The sequence below is a fragment of the Oncorhynchus masou genome, unplaced genomic scaffold (genome assembly GCF_036934945.1).
Source record: "Oncorhynchus masou masou isolate Uvic2021 unplaced genomic scaffold, UVic_Omas_1.1 unplaced_scaffold_682, whole genome shotgun sequence".
NCBI classification, from domain to species: Eukaryota; Metazoa; Chordata; class Actinopteri; order Salmoniformes; family Salmonidae; genus Oncorhynchus; species Oncorhynchus masou.
Window position 1 is genome coordinate 162,843 of NW_027013271.1, and position 19,321 is coordinate 182,163.

The window sequence follows — 19,321 nt, forward strand, 5'->3', positions numbered from 1 at the left end:
TCTAACCTGTCTCACCCTCTAACCTGTTTCACCCTCTAACCTGTATCACCCTTTAACCTGTCTAACCTGTCTCACCATCTAACCTGTCTAACCTGTCTCACCCTCTAACCAGTCTCACCCTCTAACCTGTCTAACCTGTCTCACCCTCTAACCTGTCTAACCAGTCTCACCCTCTAACCTGTCTAACCTGTCTCACCCTCTAACCTGTCTAACCAGTCTCACCCTCTAACCTGTCTCACCTTCTTCAGTTCTGTGATAAAGTAGTCCACCATGTGTTTAACCTGTCTCACCCTCTAACCAGTCTCACCCTCTAACCTGTCTAACCTGTCTCACCCTCTAACCTGTCTAACCAGTCTCACCCTCTAACCAGTCTCACCCTCTAACCTGTCTAACCTGTCTCACCCTCTAACCAGTCTAACCTGTCTCACCCTCTAACCTGTATCACCCTCTAACCTATCTAACTTGTCTCACTCTCTAACCTGTCTAACCTGTCTCACTCTCTAACCAGTCTAACCTGTCTCACCCTCTAACCTGTCTCACCCTCTAACCTGTCTAACTTGTCTCACTCTCTAACCTGTCTAACCAGTCTCACCCTCTATCCTGTCTCACCCTCTAACCTGTCTCACCTTCTAACCTGTCTCACCTTCTAACCTGTCTAACCAGTCTCACCTTCTAACCTGTCTCACCCTCTAACCTGTCTAACATGTCTCACCCTCTAACCTGTCTAACCAGTCTCACCCTCTAACCTGTCTCACCCTCTAACCAGTCTCACCCTCTAACCAGTCTCACCCTTTAACCTGTATAACCAGTCTCACCCTCTAACCAGTCTCACCCTCTAACCTGTCTAACCTGTCTCACCCTCTAACATGTCTCACCCTCTAACCTGTCTAACCTGTCTCACCCACTAACATGTCTCACCCTCTAACCTGTCTAACCTGTCTCACCCTCTAACCTGTCTAACCTGTCTCACCCTCTAACCTGTCTAACCAGTCTCACCCTCTAACCTGTCTCACCTTCTTCAGTTCTGTGATAAAGTAGTCCACCATGTGTTTAACCTGTGGAGCCTTGGCGGAGAACAGAATCAGCTTCTCATTGGTCAGGTTAAACTCCAACATGTTCTTAGATGGAATGGACACAAACAGGATGTCTGCGTAACTATGGAAACACACAGAAACAAACAGGATGTCCGCGTAACTATGGAAAAACACAGAGAAACAAACAGGATGTCCGCGTAACTATGGAAACACACAGAAACAAACAGGATGTCCGCGTAACTATGGAAAAACACAGAGAAACAAACAGGATGTCCTCGTAACTATGGAAACAAACAGGATGTGTGTTTATTTATCCTTTATTTAACTAGGCAAGTCAGTTAAGAACATTCTTATTTACAATGACGGTCTAGGAACAGTGGGTTAACTGCCTGTTCAGGGGCAGAACATTTACATTACATTTACATTTAAGTCATTTGGCAGACGCTCTTATCCAGAGCGACTTACAAATTGGTGAATTCACCTTATGACATCCAGTGGAACAGCCACTTTACAATAGTGCATCTAAATCATTTAAGGGGGGGGGTGAGAAGGATTACTTTATCCTATCCTAGGTATTCCTTGAAGAGGTGGGGTTTCAGGTGTCTCCGACAGAACGACAGATCTTTACCTTGTCAGCTTGGGGATTCGATCCAGCAACCTTTCGGGTTACTTGCCCAATACTCTAACCACTAATGTGTGTGTGTGTGTGTGTGTGTGTTTGTGTGTACCTGTAAGGGTGTAGCACTCTGAAGTAGTCTGGGACAACAGCGCTGCTTCTCACCATCTTCAGCAGCTTGATGCCTCGATGAGACACAGAGACCACCTGCACCCCAGTACCCACACTGCCCTGCAACACACACACACACAGTTATGAGACCACCTGCACCCACACTGCCCTGCAACACACACACTCTGTCAACATCAACAGGCTCACACACCCTGTTAACATGAACAGGCTCACAAACACACACAGTTATGAACTCAACCCAACACCTAGCTACCTCCACCTAGCTACCTCAACCCAACATCTAGCGACCTCAACCCAACACCTAGCTTAACCCCACACGTAGCGACTTACACCTAGTGACCTCAACCTAACACCTAGGAACCTCAACCCAACACCTAGCGACCTACACCTAGTGACCTCAACCCAACACTTAACGACCTCAACCCAACACCTGGCAACCTACACCTAGTGACCTCAACCCAACACCTAGCGACCTTAACCCAACACGTAGCAACCTCAACCCAACACGTAGCGACCTCAACCCAACACCTAGCGACCTCAACCCAACACCTAGCGACCTCAACCCAACACCTAGCGACCTACAACTAGCGACCTCAACCCAACACCTAGCGACCTCAACCCAACACCTAGCGACCTCAACCCAACACCTAGCGACCTCAACCCAACACCAAGCGACCTCAACCCAACACCTAATAACCTCAAGCGAACACGTAGCAACCTCAACCCAACACCTAGCGACCTCAACCCAACACCTAGCGACCTCAACCAAATACTTAGCGACCTCAACCCAACACCTAGCGACCTACACCTAGCGACCTCAACCCAACACCTAGCGACCTCAACCCAACACCTAGCGGCCTCAACCCAACACCTAGCGACCTACACCTAGCGACCTCAACCCAACACCTAGCGACCTCAACCCAACACCTAGCGGCCTCAACCCAACACCAAATAACCTCAACCCAACACCTAATAACCTCAACCCAACACCTAGCGACCTCTACACAACACCTAGCGACCTCTACCCAACACCTAGCGACCTCTACCCAACACCGAGCGACCTCTACCCAACACCGAGCGACCTCTACCCAACACCGAGCGACCTCTACCCAACACCGAGCGACCTCTACCCAACACCGAGCGACCTCTACCCAACACCTAGCGACCTCTACCCAACACCTAGCGACCTCTACCCAACACCTAGCGAACTCTACCCAACACCTAGCGAACTCTACCCAACACCTAGCGAACTCTACCCAACACCTAGCGACCTCTACCCAACACCTAGCGACCTCTACCCAACACCTAGCGACCTCTACCCAACACCTAGCGACCTCAACCCAACACCTAGCGACCTCAACCCAACACCTAGCGGCCTCAACCCAACCCCAAGCTACCTCAAACCAACACCTAATAACCTCAACCGAACACGTAGCAACCTCAACCCAACACCAAGCGACCTCAACCCAAGACCTAGCGGCCTCAACCCAACACCTAGAGACCTCAACCCAACACCTAGCGACCTCAACCCAACACCTAGCGGCATCAACCCAACACCAAGCTACCTCAACCCAACATCTAATAACCTCAACCCAACACCTATCGACCTCAACCCAACACCTATCGACCTCAACCCAACACCTAGCGACCTCAACCCAACACCTAGCGACCTCAACCCAACACCTAGCGACCTCAACCCAACACCTATCGACCTCAACCCAACACCTAGCGACCTCAACCCAACACTTAGCGACCTCAACCCAACACCTAGCGACCTACACCTAGCGACCTACACCTAGCGACCTCAACCCAACACCTATCGACCTCAACCCAACACCTATCGACCTCAACCCAACACCTAGCGACCTCAACCCAACACCTAGCGACCTCAACCCAACACCTATCGACCTCAACCCAACACCTATCGACCTCAACCCAACACCTAGCGACCTCAACCCAACACCTAGCGACCTCAACCCAACACCTAGCGACCTCAACCCAACACCTAGCGACCTACACCTAGCGACCTACACCTAGCGACCTCAACCCAACACCTATCGACCTCAACCCAACACCTAGCGACCTCAACCCAACACCTAGCGACCTACAACTAGCGACCTCAACCCAACACCTAGCGACCTCAACCCAACACCTAGCGACCTCAACCCAACACCTAGCGACCTCAACCCAACACCAAGCGACCTCAACCCAACACCTAATAACCTCAAGCGAACACGTAGCAACCTCAACCCAACACCTAGCGACCTCAACCCAACACCTAGCGACCTCAACCAAATACTTAGCGACCTCAACCCAACACCTAGCGACCTACACCTAGCGACCTCAACCCAACACCTAGCGACCTCAACCCAACACCTAGCGGCCTCAACCCAACACCTAGCGACCTACACCTAGCGACCTCAACCCAACACCTAGCGACCTCAACCCAACACCTAGCGGCCTCAACCCAACACCAAATAACCTCAACCCAACACCTAATAACCTCAACCCAACACCTAGCGACCTCTACACAACACCTAGCGACCTCTACCCAACACCTAGCGACCTCAACCCAACACCTAGCGACCTCAACCCAACACCTAGCGGCATCAACCCAACACCAAGCTACCTCAACCCAACATCTAATAACCTCAACCCAACACCTATCGACCTCAACCCAACACCTATCGACCTCAACCCAACACCTAGCGACCTCAACCCAACACCTAGCGACCTCAACCCAACACCTAGCGACCTCAACCCAACACCTATCGACCTCAACCCAACACCTAGCGACCTCAACCCAACACTTAGCGACCTCAACCCAACACCTAGCGACCTACACCTAGCGACCTACACCTAGCGACCTCAACCCAACACCTAGCGACCTCAACCCAACACCTAGCGACCTCAACCCAACACCTAGCGACCTCAACCCAACACCTATCGACCTCAACCCAACACCTAGCGACCTCAACCCAACACTTAGCGACCTCAACCCAACACCTAGCGACCTACACCTAGCGACCTACACCTAGCGACCTCAACCCAACACCTATCGACCTCAACCCAACACCTATCGACCTCAACCCAACACCTATCGACCTCAACCCAACACCTAGCGACCTCAACCCAACACCTAGCGACCTCAACCAAATACTTAGCGACCTCAACCCAACACCTAGCGACCTACACCTAGCGACCTCAACCCAACACCTAGCGACCTCAACCCAACACCTAGCGGCCTCAACCCAACACCTAGCGACCTACACCTAGCGACCTCAACCCAACACCTAGCGACCTCAACCCAACACCTAGCGGCCTCAACCCAACACCAAATAACCTCAACCCAACACCTAATAACCTCAACCCAACACCTAGCGACCTCTACACAACACCTAGCGACCTCTACCCAACACCTAGCGACCTCAACCCAACACCAAGCTACCTCAACCCAACATCTAATAACCTCAACCCAACACCTATCGACCTCAACCCAACACCTATCGACCTCAACCCAACACCTAGCGACCTCAACCCAACACCTAGCGACCTCAACCCAACACCTAGCGACCTCAACCCAACACCTATCGACCTCAACCCAACACCTAGCGACCTCAACCCAACACTTAGCGACCTCAACCCAACACCTAGCGACCTACACCTAGCGACCTACACCTAGCGACCTCAACCCAACACCTATCGACCTCAACCCAACACCTATCGACCTCAACCCAACACCTAGCGACCTCAACCCAACACCTAGCGACCTCAACCCAACACCTATCGACCTCAACCCAACACCTATCGACCTCAACCCAACACCTAGCGACCTCAACCCAACACCTAGCGACCTCAACCCAACACCTAGCGACCTCAACCCAACACCTAGCGACCTACACCTAGCGACCTACACCTAGCGACCTCAACCCAACACCTATCGACCTCAACCCAACACCTAGCGACCTCAAACCAACACCTATCGACCTCAACCCAAAACCTATCGACCTCAACCCAACACCTAGTGACCTCAACCCAACACCTAGCGACCTACAACTAGCGACCTCAACCCAACACCTAGCGACCTCAACCCAACACCTAGCGACCTCAACCCAACACCTAGCGACCTCAACCCAACACCAAGCGACCTCAACCCAACACCTAATAACCTCAAGCGAACACGTAGCAACCTCAACCCAACACCTAGCGACCTCAACCCAACACCTAGCGACCTCAACCAAATACTTAGCGACCTCAACCCAACACCTAGCGACCTACACCTAGCGACCTCAACCCAACACCTAGCGACCTCAACCCAACACCTAGCGGCCTCAACCCAACACCTAGCGACCTACACCTAGCGACCTCAACCCAACACCTAGCGGCCTCAACCCAACACCAAATAACCTCAACCCAACACCTAATAACCTCAACCCAACACCTAGCGACCTCTACACAACACCTAGCGACCTCTACCCAACACCTAGCGACCTCTACCCAACACCTAGCGACCTCTACCCAACACCGAGCGACCTCTACCCAACACCGAGCGACCTCTACCCAACACCGAGCGACCTCTACCCAACACCGAGCGACCTCTACCCAACACCTAGCGACCTCTACCCAACACCTAGCGACCTCTACCCAACACCTAGCGACCTCTACCCAACACCTAGCGAACTCTACCCAACACCTAGCGAACTCTACCCAACACCTAGCGACCTCTACCCAACACCTAGCGACCTCTACCCAACACCTAGCGACCTCAACCCAACACCTAGCGACCTCAACCCAACACCTAGCGGCCTCAACCCAACACCAAGCTACCTCAACCCAACACCTAGCGACCTCAACCCAACCCCAAGCTACCTCAAACCAACACCTAATAACCTCAACCGAACACGTAGCAACCTCAACCCAACACCAAGCGACCTCAACCCAAGACCTAGCGACCTCAACCCAACACCTAGCGGCATCAACCCAACACCAAGCTACCTCAACCCAACATCTAATAACCTCAACCCAACACCTATCGACCTCAACCCAACACCTATCGACCTCAACCCAACACCTAGCGACCTCAACCCAACACCTAGCGACCTCAACCCAACACCTAGCGACCTCAACCCAACACCTATCGACCTCAACCCAACACCTAGCGACCTCAACCCAACACTTAGCGACCTCAACCCAACACCTAGCGACCTACACCTAGCGACCTACACCTAGCGACCTCAACCCAACACCTATCGACCTCAACCCAACACCTATCGACCTCAACCCAACACCTAGCGACCTCAACCCAACACCTAGCGACCTCAACCCAACACCTAGCGACCTCAACCCAACACCTATCGACCTCAACCCAACACCTAGCGACCTCAACCCAACACCTAGCGACCTCAACCCAACACCTAGCGACCTCAACCCAACACCTAGCGACCTACACCTAGCGACCTACACCTAGCGACCTCAACCCAACACCTATCGACCTCAACCCAACACCTAGCGACCTCAAACCAACACCTATCGACCTCAACCCAAAACCTATCGACCTCAACCCAACACCTAGCGGCCTCAACCCACACCTAGTGACCTCAACCCAACACCTAGTGACCTCAACCCAACACGTAATAACCTCAACCCAACACCTAGCGACCTCACCCCAACACTTAACGACCTCAACCCAACACCTGGCAACCTACACCTAGTGACCTCAACCCAACACCTAGCGACCTCAACCCAACACCTAGCGACCTTAACCCAAAACCAAGCTACCACAACCCAACACCTGACAACCTACACCTAGCGACCTCAACCCAACACCTAGCGACCTTAACCCAACACGTAGCAATCTCAACCCAACACCTAGCGACCTCAACCCAACACCTAGCGACCTAAACCCAACACCTAGCGACCTACACCTAGTGACATCAACCCAACACCTAGCGACCTCTACCCGACACCTAGCAACCTCAACCCAGCACCAAGCTACCTCAACCCAACACCTAATAACCTCAACCCAACACCTAATAACCTCAACCCAACACCTAGCGACCTCTACCCAACACCTAGCGACCTCTACCCAACACCTAGCGACCTCAACCCAACACCTAGCGACCTACACCTAGCGACCTCAACCCAACACCTAGCGACCTCAACCCAACACCTAGCGGCCTCAACCCAACACCTAGCGACCTACACCTAGCGACCTCAACCCAACACCTAGCGACCTCAACCCAACACCTAGCGGCCTCAACCCAACACCAAATAACCTCAACCCAACACCTAATAACCTCAACCCAACACCTAGCGACCTCTACACAACACCTAGCGACCTCTACCCAACACCTAGCGACCTCTACCCAACACCGAGCGACCTCTACCCAACACCGAGCGACCTCTACCCAACACCGAGCGACCTCTACCCAACACCGAGCGACCTCTACCCAACACCGAGCGACCTCTACCCAACACCTAGTGACATCAACCCAACACCTAGCGACCTCTACCCGACACCTAGCAACCTCAACCCAGCACCAAGCTACCTCAACCCAACACCTAATAACCTCAACCCAACACCTAATAACCTCAACCCAACACCTAGCGACCTCTACCCAACACCTAGCGACCTCTACCCAACACCTAGCGACCTCAACCCAACACCTAGCGACCTACACCTAGCGACCTCAACCCAACAACTAGCGACCTCAACCCAACACCTAGCGGCCTCAACCCAACACCTAGCGACCTACACCTAATGACCTCAACCCAACACCTAGCGACCTCAACCCAACACCTAGCGGCCTCAACCCAACACCAAATAACCTCAACCCAACACCTAGCGACCTCTACACAACACCTAGCGACCTCTACCCAACACCTAGCGACCTCTACCCAACACCGAGCGACCTCTACCCAACACCGAGCGACCTCTACCCAACACCGAGCGACCTCTACCCAACACCGAGCGACCTCTACCCAACACCGAGCGACCTCTACCCAACACCGAGCGACCTCTACCCAACACCGAGCGACCTCTACCCAACACCTAGCGACCTCTACCCAACACCTAGCGACCTCTACCCAACACCTATCGAACTCTACCCAACACCTAGCGACCTCTACCCAACACCTAGCGACCTCTACCCAACACCTAGCGACCTCTACCCAACACCTAGCGACCTCTACCCAACACCTAGCGACCTCAACCCAACACCTAGCGACCTCAACCCAACACCTAGCGGCCTCAACCCAACACCAAGCTACCTCAACCCAACACCTAGCGACCTCAACCCAACCCCAAGCTACCTCAACCCAACACCTAATAACCTCAACCGAACACGTAGCAACCTCAACCCAACACCAAGCGGCCTCAACCCAACACCTAGAGACCTCAACCCAACACCTAGCGACCTCAACCCAACACCTATCGACCTCAACCCAACACCTATCGACCTCAACCCAACACCTAGCGACCTCAACCCAACACCTAGCGACCTCAACCCAACACCTAGCGACCTCAACCCAACACCTATCGACCTCAACCCAACACCTAGCGACCTCAACCCAACACTTAGCGACCTCAACCCAACACCTAGCGACCTACACCTAGCGACCTACACCTAGCGACCTCAACCCAACACCTATCGACCTCAACCCAACACCTATCGACCTCAACCCAACACCTAGCGACCTCAACCCAACACCTAGCGACCTCAACCCAACACCTATCGACCTCAACCCAACACCTATCGACCTCAACCCAACACCTAGCGACCTCAACCCAACACCTAGCGACCTCAACCCAACACCTAGCGACCTACACCTAGCGACCTACACCTAGCGACCTCAACCCAACACCTATCGACCTCAACCCAACACCTAGCGACCTCAAACCAACACCTATCGACCTCAAACCAAAACCTATCGACCTCAACCCAACACCTAGCGGCCTCAACCCACACCTAGTGACCTCAACCCAACACCTAGTGACCTCAACCCAACACGTAATAACCTCAACCCAACACCTAGCGACCTCACCCCAACACTTAACGACCTCAACCCAACACCTGGCAACCTACACCTAGTGACCTCAACCCAACACCTAGCGACCTCAACCCAACACCTAGCGACCTTAACCCAAAACCAAGCTACCACAACCCAACACCTGACAACCTACACCTAGCGACCTCAACCCAACACCTAGCGACCTTAACCCAACACGTAGCAATCTCAACCCAACACCTAGCGACCTCAACCCAACACCTAGCGACCTAAACCCAACACCTAGCGACCTACACCTAGTGACATCAACCCAACACCTAGCGACCTCTACCCGACACCTAGCAACCTCAACCCAGCACCAAGCTACCTCAACCCAACACCTAATAACCTCAACCCAACACCTAATAACCTCAACCCAACACCTAGCGACCTCTACCCAACACCTAGCGACCTCTACCCAACACCTAGCGACCTCAACCCAACACCTAGCGACCTACACCTAGCGACCTCAACCCAACACCTAGCGCCCTCAACCCAACACCTAGCAGCATCAACCCAACACCAAATAACCTCAACCCAACACCTAATAACCTCAACCCAACACCTAGCGACCTCAACCCAACACCTAGCGATCTCAAACCAACACCTAGCGACCTCAAACCAACACCTACCGACCTCAAACCAACACCTAGCGACCTCAACCCAACACCTAGCGACCTCAACCCAACACCTAGCGACCTCAACCCAAAACCTATCGACCTCAACCCAAAACCTAATAACCTCAACACAACACCTAATAACCTCAACCCAACACCTAGCGACCTCTACCCAACACCTATCGACCTAAAACCAACACCTAGCGACCTCAACCCAAAAACTATCGACCTCAACCCAAAACCTAGCGGCCTCAACCCACACCTAGCGACCTCAACACAACACCTAATAACCTCTACCCAACACCGAGCGACCTCTACCCAACACCGAGCGACCTCTACCCAACACCGAGCGACCTCTACCCAACACCGAGCGACCTCTACCCAACACCGAGCGACCTCTACCCAACACCGAGCGACCTCTACCCAACACCGAGCGACCTCTACCCAACACCGAGCGACCTCTACCCAACACCGAGCGACCTCTACCCAACACCGAGCGACCTCTACCCAACACCTAGCGACCTCTACCCAACACCTAGCGACCTCTACCCAACACCTAGCGACCTCTACCCAACACCTAGCGACCTCTACCCAACACCTAGCGACCTCTACCCAACACCTAGCGACCTCTACCCAACACCTAGCGACCTCAACCCAACACCTAGCGACCTCAACCCAACACCTAGCGGCCTCAACCAAACACCAAGCTACCACAACCCAACACCTAGCGACCTCAACCCAACACCAAGCTACCTCAACCCAACACCTAATAACCTCAACCGAACACGTAGCAACCTCAACCGAACACGTAGCAACCTCAACCGAACACGTAGCAACCTCAACCCAACACCAAGCGACCTCAACACAACACCTAGCGACCTCAACCCAACACCTAGCAACCTACACCTAGCGACCTCAACCCAACACCTAGCGGCCTCAACCCAACACCAAGCTACCTCAACCCAACACCTAGCGACCTCAACCCAACACCAAGCTACCTCAACCCAACACCTAATAACCTCAACCGAACATGTAGCAACCTCAACCCAACACCAAGCGACCTCAACCCAACACCTAGCGACCTACACCTAGCGACCTCAACCCAACACCTAGCGACCTACACCTAGCGACCTCAACCCAACACCTAGCGACCTCAACCCAACACCTAGCGGCCTCAACCCAACACCTAGAGACCTCAACCCAACACCTAGAGACCTCAACCCAACACCTAGCGCCCTCAACCCAACACCTAGCGGCATCAACCCAACACCAAGCTACCTCAACCCAACATCTAATAATCTCAACCCAACACCTATCGACCTCAACCCAACACCTATCGACCTCAACCCAACACCTAGCGACCTCTACCCAACACCTAGCGACCTCAACCCAACACCTAACGACCTCAACCCAACACCTAGCGACCTCAACCCAACACCTAGCGACCTCAACCCAACACCTAGCGACCTACACCCAACACCTAGCGACCTCAACCCAACACCTAGCGACCTCAACCCAACACCTATCGACCTCAACCCAACACCTATCGACCTCAACCCAACACCTAGCGACCTCAACCCAACACCTAGCGACCTCAACCCAACACCTAGCGACCTCAACCCAACACCTAGCGACCTACACCTAGCGACCTACACCTAGCGACCTCAACCCAACACCTATCGACCTCAACCCAACACCTAGCGACCTCAACCCAACACCTAGCGACCTACAACTAGCGACCTCAACCCAACACCTAGCGACCTCAACCCAACACCTAGCGACCTCAACCCAACACCTAGCGACCTCAACCCAACACCAAGCGACCTCAACCCAACACCTAATAACCTCAAGCGAACACGTAGCAACCTCAACCCAACACCTAGCGACCTCAACCCAACACCTAGCGACCTCAACCAAATACTTAGCGACCTCAACCCAACACCTAGCGACCTACACCTAGCGACCTCAACCCAACACCTAGCGACCTCAACCCAACACCTAGCGGCCTCAACCCAACACCTAGCGACCTACACCTAGCGACCTCAACCCAACACCTAGCGACCTCAACCCAACACCTAGCGGCCTCAACCCAACACCAAATAACCTCAACCCAACACCTAATAACCTCAACCCAACACCTAGCGACCTCTACACAACACCTAGCGACCTCTACCCAACACCTAGCGACCTCAACCCAACACCTAGCGACCTCAACCCAACACCTAGCGGCATCAACCCAACACCAAGCTACCTCAACCCAACATCTAATAACCTCAACCCAACACCTATCGACCTCAACCCAACACCTATCGACCTCAACCCAACACCTAGCGACCTCAACCCAACACCTAGCGACCTCAACCCAACACCTAGCGACCTCAACCCAACACCTATCGACCTCAACCCAACACCTAGCGACCTCAACCCAACACTTAGCGACCTCAACCCAACACCTAGCGACCTACACCTAGCGACCTACACCTAGCGACCTCAACCCAACACCTAGCGACCTCAACCCAACACCTAGCGACCTCAACCCAACACCTAGCGACCTCAACCCAACACCTATCGACCTCAACCCAACACCTAGCGACCTCAACCCAACACTTAGCGACCTCAACCCAACACCTAGCGACCTACACCTAGCGACCTACACCTAGCGACCTCAACCCAACACCTATCGACCTCAACCCAACACCTATCGACCTCAACCCAACACCTAGCGACCTCAACCCAACACCTAGCGACCTCAACCAAATACTTAGCGACCTCAACCCAACACCTAGCGACCTACACCTAGCGACCTCAACCCAACACCTAGCGACCTCAACCCAACACCTAGCGGCCTCAACCCAACACCTAGCGACCTACACCTAGCGACCTCAACCCAACACCTAGCGACCTCAACCCAACACCTAGCGGCCTCAACCCAACACCAAATAACCTCAACCCAACACCTAATAACCTCAACCCAACACCTAGCGACCTCTACACAACACCTAGCGACCTCTACCCAACACCTAGCGACCTCAACCCAACACCAAGCTACCTCAACCCAACATCTAATAACCTCAACCCAACACCTATCGACCTCAACCCAACACCTATCGACCTCAACCCAACACCTAGCGACCTCAACCCAACACCTAGCGACCTCAACCCAACACCTAGCGACCTCAACCCAACACCTATCGACCTCAACCCAACACCTAGCGACCTCAACCCAACACTTAGCGACCTCAACCCAACACCTAGCGACCTACACCTAGCGACCTACACCTAGCGACCTCAACCCAACACCTATCGACCTCAACCCAACACCTATCGACCTCAACCCAACACCTAGCGACCTCAACCCAACACCTAGCGACCTCAACCCAACACCTATCGACCTCAACCCAACACCTATCGACCTCAACCCAACACCTAGCGACCTCAACCCAACACCTAGCGACCTCAACCCAACACCTAGCGACCTCAACCCAACACCTAGCGACCTACACCTAGCGACCTACACCTAGCGACCTCAACCCAACACCTATCGACCTCAACCCAACACCTAGCGACCTCAAACCAACACCTATCGACCTCAACCCAAAACCTATCGACCTCAACCCAACACCTAGTGACCTCAACCCAACACCTAGCGACCTACAACTAGCGACCTCAACCCAACACCTAGCGACCTCAACCCAACACCTAGCGACCTCAACCCAACACCTAGCGACCTCAACCCAACACCAAGCGACCTCAACCCAACACCTAATAACCTCAAGCGAACACCTAGCGACCTCAACCCAACACCTAGCGACCTCAACCAAATACTTAGCGACCTCAACCCAACACCTAGCGACCTACACCTAGCGACCTCAACCCAACACCTAGCGACCTCAACCCAACACCTAGCGGCCTCAACCCAACACCTAGCGACCTACACCTAGCGACCTCAACCCAACACCTAGCGGCCTCAACCCAACACCAAATAACCTCAACCCAACACCTAATAACCTCAACCCAACACCTAGCGACCTCTACACAACACCTAGCGACCTCTACCCAACACCTAGCGACCTCTACCCAACACCTAGCGACCTCTACCCAACACCGAGCGACCTCTACCCAACACCGAGCGACCTCTACCCAACACCGAGCGACCTCTACCCAACACCTAGCGACCTCTACCCAACACCTAGCGACCTCTACCCAACACCTAGCGACCTCTACCCAACACCTAGCGAACTCTACCCAACACCTAGCGAACTCTACCCAACACCTAGCGACCTCTACCCAACACCTAGCGACCTCTACCCAACACCTAGCGACCTCAACCCAACACCTAGCGACCTCAACCCAACACCTAGCGGCCTCAACCCAACACCAAGCTACCTCAACCCAACACCTAGCGACCTCAACCCAACCCCAAGCTACCTCAAACCAACACCTAATAACCTCAACCGAACACGTAGCAACCTCAACCCAACACCAAGCGACCTCAACCCAAGACCTAGCGACCTCAACCCAACACCTAGCGGCATCAACCCAACACCAAGCTACCTCAACCCAACATCTAATAACCTCAACCCAACACCTATCGACCTCAACCCAACACCTATCGACCTCAACCCAACACCTAGCGACCTCAACCCAACACCTAGCGACCTCAACCCAACACCTAGCGACCTCAACCCAACACCTATCGACCTCAACCCAACACCTAGCGACCTCAACCCAACACTTAGCGACCTCAACCCAACACCTAGCGACCTACACCTAGCGACCTACACCTAGCGACCTCAACCCAACACCTATCGACCTCAACCCAACACCTATCGACCTCAACCCAACACCTAGCGACCTCAACCCAACACCTAGCGACCTCAACCCAACACCTAGCGACCTCAACCCAACACCTATCGACCTCAACCCAACACCTAGCGACCTCAACCCAACACCTAGCGACCTCAACCCAACACCTAGCGACCTCAACCCAACACCTAGCGACCTACACCTAGCGACCTACACCTAGCGACCTCAACCCAACACCTATCGACCTCAACCCAACACCTAGCGACCTCAAACCAACACCTATCGACCTCAACCCAAAACCTATCGACCTCAACCCAACACCTAGCGGCCTCAACCCACACCTAGTGACCTCAACCCAACACCTAGTGACCTCAACCCAACACGTAATAACCTCAACCCAACACCTAGCGACCTCACCCCAACACTTAACGACCTCAACCCAACACCTGGCAACCTACACCTAGTGACCTCAACCCAACACCTAGCGACCTCAACCCAACACCTAGCGACCTTAACCCAAAACCAAGCTACCACAACCCAACACCTGACAACCTACACCTAGCGACCTCAACCCAACACCTAGCGACCTTAACCCAACACGTAGCAATCTCAACCCAACACCTAGCGACCTCAACCCAACACCTAGCGACCTAAACCCAACACCTAGCGACCTACACCTAGTGACATCAACCCAACACCTAGCGACCTCTACCCGACACCTAGCAACCTCAACCCAGCACCAAGCTACCTCAACCCAACACCTAATAACCTCAACCCAACACCTAATAACCTCAACCCAACACCTAGCGACCTCTACCCAACACCTAGCGACCTCTACCCAACACCTAGCGACCTCAACCCAACACCTAGCGACCTACACCTAGCGACCTCAACCCAACACCTAGCGACCTCAACCCAACACCTAGCGGCCTCAACCCAACACCTAGCGACCTACACCTAGCGACCTCAACCCAACACCTAGCGACCTCAACCCAACACCTAGCGGCCTCAACCCAACACCAAATAACCTCAACCCAACACCTAATAACCTCAACCCAACACCTAGCGACCTCTACACAACACCTAGCGACCTCTACCCAACACCTAGCGACCTCTACCCAACACCGAGCGACCTCTACCCAACACCGAGCGACCTCTACCCAACACCGAGCGACCTCTACCCAACACCGAGCGACCTCTACCCAACACCTAGTGACATCAACCCAACACCTAGCGACCTCTACCCGACACCTAGCAACCTCAACCAAGCACCAAGCTACCTCAACCCAACACCTAATAACCTCAACCCAACACCTAATAACCTCAACCCAACACCTAGCGACCTCTACCCAACACCTAGCGACCTCTACCCAACACCTAGCGACCTCAACCCAACACCTAGCGACCTACACCTAGCGACCTCAACCCAACAACTAGCGACCTCAACCCAACACCTAGCGGCCTCAACCCAACACCTAGCGACCTACACCTAATGACCTCAACCCAACACCTAGCGACCTCAACCCAACACCTAGCGGCCTCAACCCAACACCAAATAACCTCAACCCAACACCTAGCGACCTCTACACAACACCTAGCGACCTCTACCCAACACCTAGCGACCTCTACCCAACACCGAGCGACCTCTACCCAACACCGAGCGACCTCTACCCAACACCGAGCGACCTCTACCCAACACCGAGCGACCTCTACCCAACACCGAGCGACCTCTACCCAACACCGAGCGACCTCTACCCAACACCTAGCGACCTCTACCCAACACCTAGCGACCTCTACCCAACACCTATCGAACTCTACCCAACACCTAGCGACCTCTACCCAACACCTAGCGACCTCTACCCAACACCTAGCGACCTCTACCCAACACCTAGCGACCTCTACCCAACACCTAGCGACCTCAACCCAACACCTAGCGACCTCAACCCAACACCTAGCGGCCTCAACCCAACACCAAGCTACCTCAACCCAACACCTAGCGACCTCAACCCAACCCCAAGCTACCTCAACCCAACACCTAATAACCTCAACCGAACACGTAGCAACCTCAACCCAACACCAAGCGGCCTCAACCCAACACCTAGAGACCTCAACCCAACACCTAGCGACCTCAACCCAACACCTATCGACCTCAACCCAACACCTATCGACCTCAACCCAACACCTAGCGACCTCAACCCAACACCTAGCGACCTCAACCCAACACCTAGCGACCTCAACCCAACACCTATCGACCTCAACCCAACACCTAGCGACCTCAACCCAACACTTAGCGACCTCAACCCAACACCTAGCGACCTACACCTAGCGACCTACACCTAGCGACCTCAACCCAACACCTATCGACCTCAACCCAACACCTATCGACCTCAACCCAACACCTAGCGACCTCAACCCAACACCTAGCGACCTCAACCCAACACCTATCGACCTCAACCCAACACCTATCGACCTCAACCCAACACCTAGCGACCTCAACCCAACACCTAGCGACCTCAACCCAACACCTAGCGACCTACACCTAGCGACCTACACCTAGCGACCTCAACCCAACACCTATCGACCTCAACCCAACACCTAGCGACCTCAAACCAACACCTATCGACCTCAAACCAAAACCTATCGACCTCAACCCAACACCTAGCGGCCTCAACCCACACCTAGTGACCTCAACCCAACACCTAGTGACCTCAACCCAACACGTAATAACCTCAACCCAACACCTAGCGACCTCACCCCAACACTTAACGACCTCAACCCAACACCTGGCAACCTACACCTAGTGACCTCAACCCAACACCTAGCGACCTCAACCCAACACCTAGCGACCTTAACCCAAAACCAAGCTACCACAACCCAACACCTGACAACCTACACCTAGCGACCTCAACCCAACACCTAGCGACCTTAACCCAACACGTAGCAATCTCAACCCAACACCTAGCGACCTCAACCCAACACCTAGCGACCTAAACCCAACACCTAGCGACCTACACCTAGTGACATCAACCCAACACCTAGCGACCTCTACCCGACACCTAGCAACCTCAACCCAGCACCAAGCTACCTCAACCCAACACCTAATAACCTCAACCCAACACCTAATAACCTCAACCCAACACCTAGCGACCTCTACCCAACACCTAGCGACCTCTACCCAACACCTAGCGACCTCAACCCAACACCTAGCGACCTACACCTAGCGACCTCAACCCAACACCTAGCGCCCTCAACCCAACACCTAGCAGCATCAACCCAACACCAAATAACCTCAACCCAACACCTAATAACCTCAACCCAACACCTAGCGACCTCAACCCAACACCTAGCGATCTCAAACCAACACCTAGCGACCTCAAACCAACACCTACCGACCTCAAACCAACACCTAGCGACCTCAACCCAACACCTAGCGACCTCAACCCAACACCTAGCGACCTCAACCCAAAACCTATCGACCTCAACCCAAAACCTAATAACCTCAACACAACACCTAATAACCTCAACCCAACACCTAGCGACCTCTACCCAACACCTATCGACCTAAAACCAACACCTAGCGACCTCAACCCAAAAACTATCGACCTCAACCCAAAACCTAGCGGCCTCAACCCACACCTAGCGACCTCAACACAACACCTAATAACCTCTACCCAACACCGAGCGACCTCTACCCAACACCGAGCGACCTCTACCCAACACCGAGCGACCTCTACCCAACACCGAGCGACCTCTACCCAACACCGAGCGACCTCTACCCAACACCGAGCGACCTCTACCCAACACCGAGCGACCTCTACCCAACACCGAGCGACCTCTACCCAACACCGAGCGACCTCTACCCAACACCGAGCGACCTCTACCCAACACCTAGCGACCTCTACCCAACACCTAGCGACCTCTACCCAACACCTAGCGACCTCTACCCAACACCTAGCGACCTCTACCCAACACCTAGCGACCTCTACCCAACACCTAGCGACCTCTACCCAACACCTAGCGACCTCAACCCAACACCTAGCGACCTCAACCCAACACCTAGCGGCCTCAAC

General features: G+C 53.9%; 1 protein-coding gene across 1 annotated transcript in view; it reads right to left on the reverse strand.

Moving 5' to 3' along the window:
- LOC135536902 (unconventional myosin-XV-like) overlaps positions 1-19,321 on the reverse strand; it is a 192,614-nt gene that overhangs the window by 41,654 nt on the left and 131,639 nt on the right. Inside the window, 2 exon segments of the mRNA XM_064963124.1 lie at positions 1,014-1,155; positions 1,763-1,881. Coding sequence (XP_064819196.1) covers positions 1,014-1,155; positions 1,763-1,881 — 261 coding nt within the window.